Source organism: Mugil cephalus, chromosome 2 (genome assembly GCF_022458985.1).
Source record: "Mugil cephalus isolate CIBA_MC_2020 chromosome 2, CIBA_Mcephalus_1.1, whole genome shotgun sequence".
Lineage (NCBI taxonomy): Eukaryota > Metazoa > Chordata > Actinopteri > Mugiliformes > Mugilidae > Mugil > Mugil cephalus.
The window spans coordinates 4,685,523-4,698,859 of NC_061771.1; the positions used below are offsets into that span (position 1 = coordinate 4,685,523).

A 13,337-nucleotide genomic window follows, 5' to 3' on the forward strand; every position below is an offset into this window, starting at 1 on the left:
TGGACAAAGTTCACATAATTTTTTTCTCACTTGTGACTAACTGTTAGATTAATAGAGCAGCATCCACATCAATAAGCATGCATCTTCACACCTAATATAATTCATTTCTTTTCGCCCTGTGCTTGTGTTTTGTTGAGATTTTTTTTTTGTCTGCAAGAAGATACTTTAATTTTACACTTTAAAAAGGACCTCAGTTTTGGAATGCATCACTCTCAGACTATCCGATGAGCTAAAAGGAGGCAGCAGGCGAGAGTTAAAGGATTAATTAGTGAGAGAGGGTGGCGGATTGAGTGTGTGCGCTGGCTTTAGAGAGGCAGCGCTCCACAGGAAACAAAGAGAGCAAGAGTGGTAATACCCTTGTGAGTCCACTGTATTTACTGCGCTGTTAAGCAGCATTCATTTATCTTATGAAAAACTAGCAAAACAGCGACACACACACACACATATATGGTCCAGCGAGGGACATCTCCCCAGACAGCTCTTATAATTAGCTCTATCTAAATGAATAGGTTATGCCAAGTTTTTTTGTTTGTTTTGCTTAGTGTTTTTTACATTATGTGCTGGTACTATTGATGTAATGTATTAATTGTGTATGGCCACACACACAGACAAGCACGTATTTTTAGAACATCAACATCTCACCCAGCTTACATCATCCAGATCGGAGCTCGAAGTAATGCAAGGTTAATTGAATTCTGTCTTCTTGTTTCATGCAGTGTTTTTGAAAAAAATAATAAAATAAAATAAAACAAAATAAAAATAATGGGGTTGCAGTTTAGTCGTCATGAACTGTGCTAATAAATGCTCAGGATTTATTTTGAAGAGCAGTTAAGGTAAAAGGCTGAGTGAAGCCCGTGGACAGCTGCAGAAAGCAAGAGAAACTATGAGATGAATACCATGTGAATAACACTGGGCTGGATAAAGGAGACAGAATGTGGAGCAGTTAGAAAAATGCAGAAAAATGGTGAAAGAGTATGAGCAAAGAACAGAGAGGAAAAGGGAAAGATAGTCTGTCCCTGTGCAACATGCTTGGAATGTCCTTGTTAACTCTCTCTTTTTGAAATTAACTTGAATTTATAACTTATGTGAATCTACGTCTACTAAGGGTTAGACCCAGTGGTGGTGTCCTACTTCTATAATTCTCTTTTTTGTTTCCTCAACTGTGCTTCAAAAAATTGTGTAGTTGCATTGGCATGGAAGAGAGTAGCTTGTACTTTATAATACTTAAACTAAATACTTCAAGTATATTCAATAATGCCGATAGACTCTGAACAACTCATTTTCTTAAGCCCCAACTCCCCCAGCTGGTGTTGTAATAACTACCCACATCCTGCTGCCAACCCTCTGTATAAAACTCCATTCAGTATGTTTTATAGCCTGCTTAAGTCTCTTAACAGCTGCCCTGAACCCCATACAGTGACGAGCATAGTGCTGACAAGACACAAACTTTATTCTTGAGCTGTAAACAGTAAGCCATCGCCATCGCCACTAAAATGTGTGTTTGAGTTAACCCTGAGTGGTAATAAGTTTATTTACACAGTGACATTTTGGAGACTGCTCTTTCTTTTAGCACTGAGAGGCCCCCATAACATAAATCATTGAATTTTAATGCAGAAATTTAGGTTGGAAATTAAAATAAAAATTTGACTTCCCTTTCTTTCCTCTTCTACTCTGCAATCTTTCCTCTGAGTTTCTATTTTATCTGCAGTATCCAGAACTTTTCTTAAATCATTCACAGTCTATTCACAGAACCTGTTCAGACCATGCATTAAAATCCGATCTGGGCAATACAATCGTGTAAAGGACAGTTGTGAACACCCACACACCTTTGTTACCAGAGATTACAGTGCATTAGTCATTAATGTGGCTAAAGCAATAACTGTTTACCTACTCCAGCCATGTCCAAGTCCTTTTCAACCAGGCTTCAGTTGGAATAAAATGGATTGTATGAAGCAAGTGAGATTTGAAAGCAATAGTGTACTGTAATGAGTACACATTTGCTCGGTACTGATTGTGTTGTCAGCATTGTGTGAACTCATTTAGCAAAGGCTTAAATGTAACACGTGTCAAGCATTACCCCTCTAAGGTCAGAGCAAGGGTTTGGATTAGTGTGGTGGAAATTTCTGTTAGGAAATTTTCAATCAGAACACTCTGGTCTTTCAGTGTTTTTAATTCAGCATCTGCAGATGGGCTCACAGCACAGACAAAGCACAAAGCACTGAGAACGGCAAAATGAGCAACGAGTTCCCTGAACTCAAAACAGTACAACAAAAAAAGCATACATACAAGTGTGACATAAATATCAATAACAACAACTAAACTTACTTATTACCTTTGCAGTGTTTCAGACAAGTGGCAGGTGACAGACCTAAACTTTAAATCAGGGTTTGAACACAGATGCAGTTGAGTATATGAAAGGAATTAAGTAAAATAAAAGCTACTGATTAAAATAATTTGGAAGTGGACATAGTGAACCATATAGCTAAATCCAATGGTCCTCAAAATCCTCATAGAATGGGAGAGTTCCCAAATCAGAAGACTCTCCTTGAGGAACCAGTCAGTATTGTCCCTTAACTGATCTTATCATCATTCTCAGCTCATGGAATAACCTGGCAAATCAACAGTGAATAGCAATGAGGCCCAGACATGGTGTCATCACTTTGATTAGCATGGCTACATCAACGTCACGTCCACCAGGTCCATCCTCTGAGGGCTTGCGAATCTCTGCTCTTCTCCTCATGCAACAGATCATTCAAATAAGAAACAACGTGAGTCATATTGTTGGACACATCAGAAACACAAGTGCAGCGATCAGCCCCAGTGATGTGGCAAACACCCCCCTGGCTTGCAAGAATCATATCTAAAGCCATTCGAGGCTTTTCAGGGCCACATTTCTTACGGCTTGGACAGTTTGTGAAAGTGTTTTGAATCCAGCTGTGGCTGCAGCCGTTAAATTTTCCAATCCAACTGCCAGTGTGTCAATTTTGTGTGCATTGTTTTATTGTACCCCACCAAGGCATAATACCTCACATGACCTCGTCCCCTACTGACACCCACAGTTCATCGGAGCACTTTGCTCTATGAGGCACATAGTAACGATCATAGCTTGCGTGGTAATAAGTGAGATTGGACAACATGGTGAATGAAGGCAGCAATTTAGCAAGTTAGCAGCCTGGTTATAGAACCATACATGCTGTGGCAGGTATCCACCGATCACTAGAGGGCATCATCAGCATTGGATTGTCCACACCCTCCCAATGCAGGCTCAAAGTTCCAGTCAGGTTCAGTACAGGACTTTAGTGGATGTATGGATGGGGATACTTGCATGTAGTGGTGTTTCCAAGTTGTAGTTATAGATAATTTTATGGTTTACCTCCCTCCAGGCTTTGTTTTTGGATGTTTGCATATGTCCATTACCAATATATAAATGCTGCAAACATAAAGACGCAACAAATTCACTGAGACTGCGTGTAGGCTGGATCTCTGTGTGATGTGTGCACAGGCCTTGGAAGGAACATCAGTAACAAATGAAGACAGTAAAAGCAGCAGGAACATATATGTATATGTGTGCGTGTGTATAAGGAAGGTAATTTTTTCAGGAGCATATATTTCACAGTAAAAGCATCAAGTATTGATCAGATATTCCACATTTGAAATTGCACAGTTCAGAGTCTCTTGCAGTTAGCTCACTTCCTACGGGATGGAATAGACACCCAACAGCACTGTATTCTCCGTCCAGTTCAACCTGAACGGGGTTGGGAGGCTCTGGAGCTCATCCTAGATATTATCTTGTGAGAGACGGGGTACATACTACCCCTGCTACAGTGGCAGGGATTGGTACTTCACCGCGGTGCAGGCTCTGTTTATCTTGGGGGATAGATGGATACAGACAATCTTCCTCCTAATTAAATATTGCTTTGTTTATCCCAAATAAACAGACCTGCTTTAAATGCAAATGGAAAATGGAACAACAGTGAACCCTTGAAATGGTGCACAAACAAGAGTGACAAAAAAAAAAAAAAAAAAAGATGCACGCCAAAATTATGTCTGCGCGCAGGAGACGTGAAGTCTTGTGTGAAGTTTATCGAAGTAACTTGAAGTTCGGAGTTAACTTGTCAAACTCGTATAAACAAACTCGGTCTTAATGGGCACTCAGTTACAATTCTCCCCTCCATAATCAGCACATATCTTTATTATTTCCTTCCGTCATTCGTCATTCATCATTCTTCTCTGTGGTATTAATAAGTCATGGACATCCTTTGTGGCCGTAATACCTACCAGCACACCGGCAGGAGAGGCGGGCTGCTGAGAGAATGTGTGTTTCCCCTGAAATATTTAACTACGCTGTGTTCAGCAGCTGTTAACCTGCATGTACTTTGTAGAGACATACTGTGTGTGTGTGTGTGTGTAGCCTGTAGCCTCATTATGACTCTGTTTACTTGCTGGGATTCTATGAATATTTTAGATCTTTCTAAATCAGTTCTGAAGGTCAAAGATGATGGAAATGACAATAATGATGGTGGTGATAATGACGATGATGACATTTGCATTATATAATAATAACTATTTCCCTATATCCCTATTTAACTTCCTGAGACAGAGTCCAATGATCAATTTCACTGACAAGACCCCACTTCACTATATACAATAAGTGTATTTTGAGGTTAAGGGGAGGGAGGGGTAAGGAATGGAGGGGTTGCAGGAGATGGGATGAAGGACGATGTAGAGTCCGATGGTGATGCTCTGATGTTCGGATGGAGGATTCCAGGGAGTGATATTCAGGGAGGGGGCAAATCTCTGGAAGCTTCGGCTCCATGCCCACCCCCCGGTTCCTCCAATGAGATTGTACAGAGAGAGTCTCTTCAGGAATCCTAGATTGTCCATTTTTAGGTATAAATGTGTACAATGTACAAAACTGAAAACATCCATAAGATTTTAATAAGTGGTTAAAGGTTAAAACCCGCAGGTTCACAAGTTGGAACCTGACCATACCAAAAGACCCACCATGTTAAGACCCTATTCATTCTGACCTCGAGGCCCAGTAACCAAAAACAATTCCTGGATCCATTACTGTTCTTTCCACCAAGGGCCTGAGAGACATAAGACACAAAATTGAAGAAATGAATGATGGAAGAGGCTGTGTGAACACAGCAGGCCAGTCACCCTGAACACACAAGATAAATTCACGAGTAAGATGTCTGTAGTCAGACAGACCTCAGTGCTGTATGATTCAGAGCATATCTAATGCAAAGTGACACTGGCTGGGTAGCAAACAGTGCCATAACCAAATTCCCACATCAAAGGTTCCTTTCGGCTTCAAATGAAAAGTACAACTAGGTCCCAGTCTCAGTCATTCGAGTACTCAAATTTCCCTGGCTAAAACGATGTGAAATCTCATTTGAAAGAGATTGGAAGAACAAGAGAGGCCAAATAATTAAGGAGGAAGTGAGGCAGGGAAGAGAAGGGATCCAGTCAGGAGGCTTTATGTCTGTGTGTGTGTGTGTGTGTGTGTGTGAGTGTGTGTGTGGGGGATGGGGGGGTGGGGGCCTGGTCATGCTTGTCTAACTTCTAAATCCTCTGCAAAGTCAACGAGGAGTCTTTCATTCCCAAGACGAGTAAACATTGGCCCACGTTCTGTCATCACGACTGCTGCGCCTTCAACCAAAGAGCATGTTTGTTTCTCCCTCTACCCCTACGCCAAAAGCCCACTTTATAGGACACAGATAGGAAAAGTAATGGACTGAGCAGTGCCAAAAAAAAATTTATGACAAAATTGTGATTATTGTTCCTTTGCATGAGCTTAATAAGAAAATAGGGGAGGCGAGGAGATAACACATATAGTCTATGATGTTAACGCACACATACACACGGCCCACGCTGTACGGGATACACAGCTCATGAATAATTCACGCTCCAGACGCAGTTATTATTAAAGTCATGGTTATGATTTCTCATATTCTTACAATTCATATGCAAAGGTGGTGTTAGGTTAGCAAGTAGGGGAGTCTTTTTTATTTCCTGTGGAGTGGAATGAGATATTCAGCATTCATCCAAATGCAAGTTTATCAGCCCTCCTCCATTTGCTCCATCCCATTTTTTTTTCAGTACAACCCAGTGCTGATAATACATGACTTGTTTCTCAGTAAAATACAAATATCTTATTTAGTTTGCCATCCCAACGTTATTCCTCATTGCTCGATCTGGTTGCTGCTGTTAGTTTGTGGGGCACCGGAGCCCTGGAGATATTGAGGTAAATATTGGCCTGCTGCGTCCCGTGGGCCTGCTGCTTGTCCAACAAAACAGAGCTTAAAGCTACACTTGCTGTTTGGAGAAATTTGATGGAAACCAAATGCCTTTCATGTGGGACTGGATTATAGTAGAATTACCCCAAATAATGCAAAATTGTGCTGATGTATGAAAATAAGTTTATACAACCCCTGCTGCAAAGATACATTAAAATGGTCCTTTCTTTAACTTTATAATATATAACTGTATTTGTCATATTGGAGTTACTAGCTTATCCATTCAGCCCATAATGCAAAGATGCCACTGAAAATGACTGAAAGCATCAAGTTCTACATATACTTTAGTGTTTTAGTTTGGCCCAAGTCCCACCCACTAACAAAGAGGAGGCGGAGGAGCTGTTCCCTATACTATTAATAGTAATATCATAACATCGCAATTGGACATATTACTAAGAAAAACCTTTATTGTTTATCCAGAAGGAAGTCTCATCTGATTGACGTGTCAGGTATGCACACAGTTCCATTGTGACGGACACTGATGACTATCATCTAACACATGTATGCAGGTTTTTAATTGTGTGAACACGTTAAATGAAGGACTGAAACAGGCCGTTTTCAAACTGAAACCACCGCCCTGACAGGGAAATAACAATAAACCATGATAAATGCATGCATTGTGTCTCCAGTGGTGGCACACTCAGCTGCAGACTTGCACAGATGAATGTTTGTTTATCACAAATCTTCTTCTCTTTATAGTTTTACATCAAATGAAGCTGATTTCGATTTAATGACCTGTAGCATAAACCATCTTTGTGTTCTTTCAGAAAATAAAAAAATAATTGTGGCTGTAAAAAAGCTCCTGTCTGCCACAGATTGGTTTTTGAATTTCTTAATTATGCCACAATATGTTGTTAGAACAAGAAGGGCTGTTTACACATCCACCAGCCTGGAGCACTCCATTCTTTTACAGTTGACTAATGAGTAGCAGTGAGGGTACAGCGGGACTTTGAGGATCCCATAGTGACATTGCCACTCAAGCAAATCCCCCAGTCCAACTTTTGGCGGAGGTAATGAAGTTCAAACTGGTGAAAATCCACTTGTGTTCTCAGATTTGGAGAAAATCTAAGCGGCATGACTTGCATTTGGAAAATGTTTTGAAATGGTGTAACATGGTCTGCCCTAATATGCACAGTAATTGGGACACGGTTTAAAATTCCTCTTGTGTCTTTCTTAAACCAGTAACCATGACTATGTGCAGAACTTATATGTATGAGTCAATCCTTCATAATTCAAAACCATGTCATTACTGGATTACTTGCTAAACCTCATCTGTACACACTGAACACTATCAGTGGACCCTCCTCTAGAACAGAGTTTGATGCTGCCCTGGCTTAGATCTCATACATGGAGATTACTGATTTCTAAATGTCATTTAAAAAAATGTCTGAAGTGAATGATATGTCACAAAATAACTAGAATAACATAATCATAACAAAATAACTAGAATTTAACATAATAGGGACTTTGGGTGAGGCTTTAATGGCACTTTAATGGCAGGCATATTTTTAGGTAATGTTTTGTCTAATTGGGGAACATACAAAAAAAAAAAAAAAAACAGACTGTGTCATTTATTTAGAATAGGATGATATCACTGCTGAGAAGAGGGCATCCTGTACTAACTGTTTGAGACTGCCTGGTTGGTTTGGCTCCACCCTTCCTTGGACACAAAACCACCTGGACAATTGCTGTCTCGAGAGATGAGAAAGTTTGGATTGTCCATGCAAAAATAAACAGGGCCATAAAAAGATAAACTGTAAAAGAAAATATTGGCTGAAGCGGAAGTGGGGGAGTAACTGAAACACACAGTGCTGAGGGACCAGCATGCCGCATACAGTCAATGGTAGGTGTACACTTTTCAAATGTAATGTTTTCGCTGTCATTAATGAATTTATTTTCAGTGCACATCAAAGATTCTTCTTCCTTTGCCATCTCATAAAAATCGTGATGATAATTTGGTCTGTACAGGGAACACTTCTGCACTATTTTTAATTCACCTGCTACGTCATACCAGTTTACTGCTCTATATCAGTGTCACTTTAAATCAGCATAGTTACTATTACATTCATATGTGTGCTACTGAGTGCTTTTATTTGTATATATGGTATTTTTTTTCCGTGTGCTGCCACTATAGTTTCTATTTTTATGCTGTTATCTTTTGTTTTTGTTGCCACGGAGCCAGTGAGCTGCCAAATTGTATTTCATTGCTTTGTACCGGACAATCACATGTGAAATTGCAGTTGTGTATCATGTTGACACAAGGTACAACTACCCCGTGTTTTCTGATACTGAACAAAGAATATTATTTGTATTGTTCCTGTATTGACTAAATATCTCTATCTTCAGTGTGACCGGGCTGCAAACACAGAGGTGGGACATTTGTATCTCTGATTTATAGCTGAAAGAGATTTCATCATTTGTAAATTATTTTTTATATTGGCTGACAGTCTTCGAATCTAAAAATGAAAATGGGAACAGTAATATATAATAACACATTAAAAGTATTCTTATAATAACACTTAAATTATTATTTTTTAGTTCATGAGAATTTCATCAACCGTTTTACTTATTATTTTATTTTAATTTACAGCCTGTTTTGGACATGAACAAGGGGCAGTTCAGCTTGATTGATCAGGTACTGAACTATTTCCATCATTAGATATTAAAGTTGGTGTGTGAAGGCAAGTGAGACACTTCCTTTGATCTTTTCATTACTTCTCTTTTATGAAATTATATTTTTTCAGTTCCTGGTTACCATGTTTCAAAAACAAGAGAGGCACAAGTGGAAGACCATGTTCAGATATGTCGTAGTGGGTTCTGTCTTCATCAGTATTACTCTGCTGTACTGCCTTTCAAAACTACTGGCCAACATCGATCCACCAGAGTAAGACTTTCTTTCTTCCTTTCTTTTTTTTTTTTTTTTTTACAGCTCTGTGTCCCGCAACAACACCTGTATATTCTAATTAATAGTTTGGCAGTCAACAGAAAGATGTGACATCAGTAAATTATGTGTTAACATTGAAATTGTCCAGGTGTAGATATGACCTTTCTGAAAGGACTAAACCAATGCATAGATTTATAGAGATCTTTTTTTATTGGCTTCAAACCTTGGACCTAAAATTTTATAGACCATATCCTCTAACTGTGATGCCTTCTGTTCTAATTATAACAGTTGATAGCTGATAGATGATACCAAAGTATATACAAACTAACAGAGGCCTTTGTATCACAATAAAGACAATAAAGTACAGTCCTAATAATGAAACACAAATTCATCACTACAGAAACATTTGCTTAAGATGTTTGTAACACATTGCATTTGCGTTTTTGTCTTAGGAAAACACATTATTACTATTACTACTATTACTATTATTATTAACAATTATTACTAACAGTTAAAAGTAGGTTTAACTCTAATAGGCGGTTTATGCTACTCTGACTAGTGATGGAATCCACAGTTCTTTTGACTGTACCGAATCACTAGAATCAGTTTATTAAAATGATTCGTTCACTGAGTCAGTCCGGAAGCCCCCACCCCCTCTGCCCATCCACGCACCCACCACACCCACACCGCCATAAGGAAAAAAATCGATGTGGACATTAACATAATTTGCATCACCTGTGGGGTGTACTGTTAAAGGTACAATAACAACAAGGTACAACAGTCATTTGGTCCAGAATGCTCCTACAACCAGCGGGGCTTCCAGCATCTGTGTCAGTGCCAACACAGGGCTGACACACAACCTGCAGTGTACTGGTTCACTTGGGGAAAGAATCACTAACTGATTCGTTCCCTAAGTGACTCGAGTCAGTGACACAACGCGAGTCAGTAGCATCAGTAGCATTCACTGACTGGATTCCTCCATTTGGTGCAATATAGGCTGAAGACCCAACACTACTCAGAGCTGCATTTCCAGCCTTTCAAATAAAATAAAAAAGTGCAGCCTATGTGACTGCCTGGTTGTTGACTATGTTTTATTGCACTGAAATAAAATCAAAAAATTGTTAAAGTGGAAAATAAATAAAAAACAAAATGACAAAAGTATTTGTAAGCTCTGTACATTTTAACATATGAATGAAATATCAACTTAAATGCAATCAAAAATAATAGGCCTTGTTTAGTTTATTGCATATATTATATCAAAAGCGAGAAAATACCATAAAATCTAAGAGTTTTTATGGAGAGCAACATCAACTTAAACAGACTTAAATATGTTTATATATAGTTTATATATAGTTTAAAGAATATAAAAGCATGCAAGCTCTATCTATCTATCTAGTTCAATCATTACAATTGTTAATATTATTTTAAAATTATTTTAAATCTTTACGATACCCCCACCCCTGTACGTCGCTGCTTCTTCAGCTTGCTGCACTCACTCGCTCTTCTGCCTCCTCCACTCATTACTTTAAGTGTTCCTAAGTGTCTTAAAATAAAGGGGACTGCGTGTGTGCATTTGTTTTTGTGTGGACTGACTCAGTATTAGCCAGAGAGTGGAGAACTCTCAGACGGAGTGATTCATTGAATCCCCCAACCCCCACACACATACATACACATGTACACACACACCGTCCCCCGGCGCTATCTGCCAGCTAGCTGCGTCTCTGGCTGAAGATTCTCCAAGAGTCACGAGTCAGAATATGCACGCAAGGGCCACGCGCTCATGGCTGAGCTCTGTTCAACTTAACTGAGAAAAGAACGAATCGGTTCATAAAGTGATTCGATACAGTTCGTTTACTCAAAAGATTAGTTCGTCTGAACGAATCATTCGTGAACGACCCAACACTATCTCCAGCCCAGACCCTACATAGACACTATGGAGACCCTAATGCACCTCCCCAGAAATGTAACTACCCGTCATGGCGACAATGACAAGAGCAAGAGCTGTGATTGATCTGCATGGTAGTAGCATATTTCCACTTTAGTACTTTAAACACACTAAGAGGCAGGCAAAACAAAACATTGTGTTAAAAGTAAAACAGCACAAAGACAAGACAAAGACTAAAGACGAACTAGATAGAACGAACAAAGAATAAGAACTGAGCATCTCTTGCCAGAGGTTGGACTAGCACCCCCTCTGTGCACTGTGTGTCCCTTTGTTATGAAACTGGTCTTCGTGCCTTTAGAATGATTTACATAGGAGGGCTTTCATTTCATTTCATTTCTTGGTGTCTTGTGGCATCAGAAAGCTTGTTTATGGCCTCAGAACCTCCAGACCTGAAACAAAACAATCCTTTCACTTTTGGAGTGTCCAGAAGGGGCCTGCCCTTCCTGTTGGATCAGAGAATGATGTTCCTACACCAGCCTGAATTTTATTCAGTTTCAGATTGGAAAGGAAATCAGTGGTATTGAACATCATTATGACAGAGCAAACAAGACTGACAACGAGTGCGCAGGTATAAATGGCTCATACCGACGTAGGCTCTGTGCATAGGCTCCGTGCAGTAACTCAAATTGAGCCATCAGACTATAGTGTATTAGTTTAATGTATTTTTTTCATTGCCTGTGTAAACATTTAGTGGTATAAATAGACATCCACAAAGCAATATCATGCTGGTATTGTTATCATCAACCATGCTGTAAATTATTTACTTCAGTCTATCACTGGGCTATCAGTCAGATAATATACTTATTAACCAGCTCACATCCCTAGTGGCTTTATTGTGCTTCTCATAAGAGGATGTTTGAAATCTCTGGTGATGCTCTGTGACGCTTTCTTCATGCTGACTTTTTTTAGACTCCCATTGCCTCACTCATGTGCTCCTCAACCAGACCAAGATGCAAGCAACTCGCAACAGAACAAAAACATCTGTGTCCCTAAAGTTGACATCATGTTTCTAAAGACCCATAAAACTGGTAGCAGCACTTTACTCAACATTTTGTTTCGCTTTGGAGAGAAGAATAAGCTGAAATTTGCCTTCCCCAGTAGCAGAAATGACTTCCTCTACCCCTCACCTTTCCATCACATGTACGTTCATGACTACACACCTGGAATGTGTTACAACATAATGTGTAATCACATGCGTTTCAATGCCCCCGAGGTGTCGAAAGTGCTGCCTAAAGATACATTCTACATCACCATCCTGCGAGACCCAGCAGAACTCTTTGAGTCAGCCTTTCATTACTATGGCCCTACTGTCCCGCTGATCATGAAGATGCCAGGTAAAAACAAGATGTCAGAGTTCCTGCGTGATCCTGACCGTTACTTCATCCCAGATGGATTCAACTCTTTCTACTTGAAGAACCTACTGTTCTTTGACTTTGGGTGGGACAGCACCCTGGATCCAGATGATCCACATGTGGAGGAGAGCATCAGGCTCATTGCTGAGCAATTTCACTTGGTCATGCTAATGGAGTACTTTGAGGAATCACTCATCCTGTTCAAAGATACTCTATGCTGGGATGATCTCCTTTTCTTCAAACTTAACTTCCGCAAGGAATCTACTGTATCCAGTCTGACACCAGAGCTGAGGAGAAAAGCCCTGGAGTGGAATGCTATTGACTGGAAGCTCTATATGCATTTTAACTTCACCTTCTGGAAGAAGGTGGAGTCATATGGAAGGAAGCGTATGGAAATGGATGTCGCAGAGCTCAGGAGGAGGAATGCACACATGGTGGATATCTGTATTAAAGGAGGTCATGCTGTTGAAGCAGAACGCATCGATGACGCAGCCCTGCAGCCATGGCAGCCCAGTAAAGAGAAGTCCATCATGGGATACAACTTGAAAGATAATATAAACAAATCCTACTATCAGATATGCCAAAGGATGATAACTCCAGAAATTCAATATCTCTCAGACTTGGGAGTTAACCTGTGGCTCACTAAGCTGTGGGGACTGTTAAAAAATATTCTGAACCTGTGATGAGATACACAAGCGACAAGAGCTTTGTGGACTTTTCATAGAATTATAGAAAAACTGCATAAATACAAGAGTGATACAACAACAACCACCCCCATGATTCTGTATGAAATGGTTTGGTCCTGGTCCTGCCTTAGCACATAGGTAGTGCAGGCAGCAATCCACAGATGCTAG

At 39.9% G+C, this 13,337-nt stretch overlaps 1 protein-coding gene across 1 annotated transcript; it reads left to right on the plus strand.

The window, feature by feature from the left end:
* The first annotated feature begins 9,058 nt into the window (after positions 1 to 9,058).
* LOC125004509 (galactosylceramide sulfotransferase-like) lies at positions 9,059 to 13,166 on the plus strand. The gene is made up of 2 exons (XM_047579155.1): positions 9,059 to 9,186; positions 12,041 to 13,166. Exons 1-2 carry the CDS (start codon positions 9,059 to 9,061, stop codon positions 13,164 to 13,166), a joined length of 1,254 nt encoding a protein of 417 aa, XP_047435111.1.
* Positions 13,167 to 13,337: the final 171 nt, after the last annotated feature.

Excerpts from the sequence above, each read along its gene's own strand:
- LOC125004509 (XM_047579155.1), top strand. The coding sequence starts at position 9,059 with ATGTTTCAAAAACAAGAGAGGCACAAGTGGAAGACCATGTTCAGATAT. Across the intron at positions 9,187-12,040 it reads GCCAACATCGATCCACCAGA|ACTCCCATTGCCTCACTCAT; the intron begins GTAAGACTTTCT and ends GACTTTTTTTAG.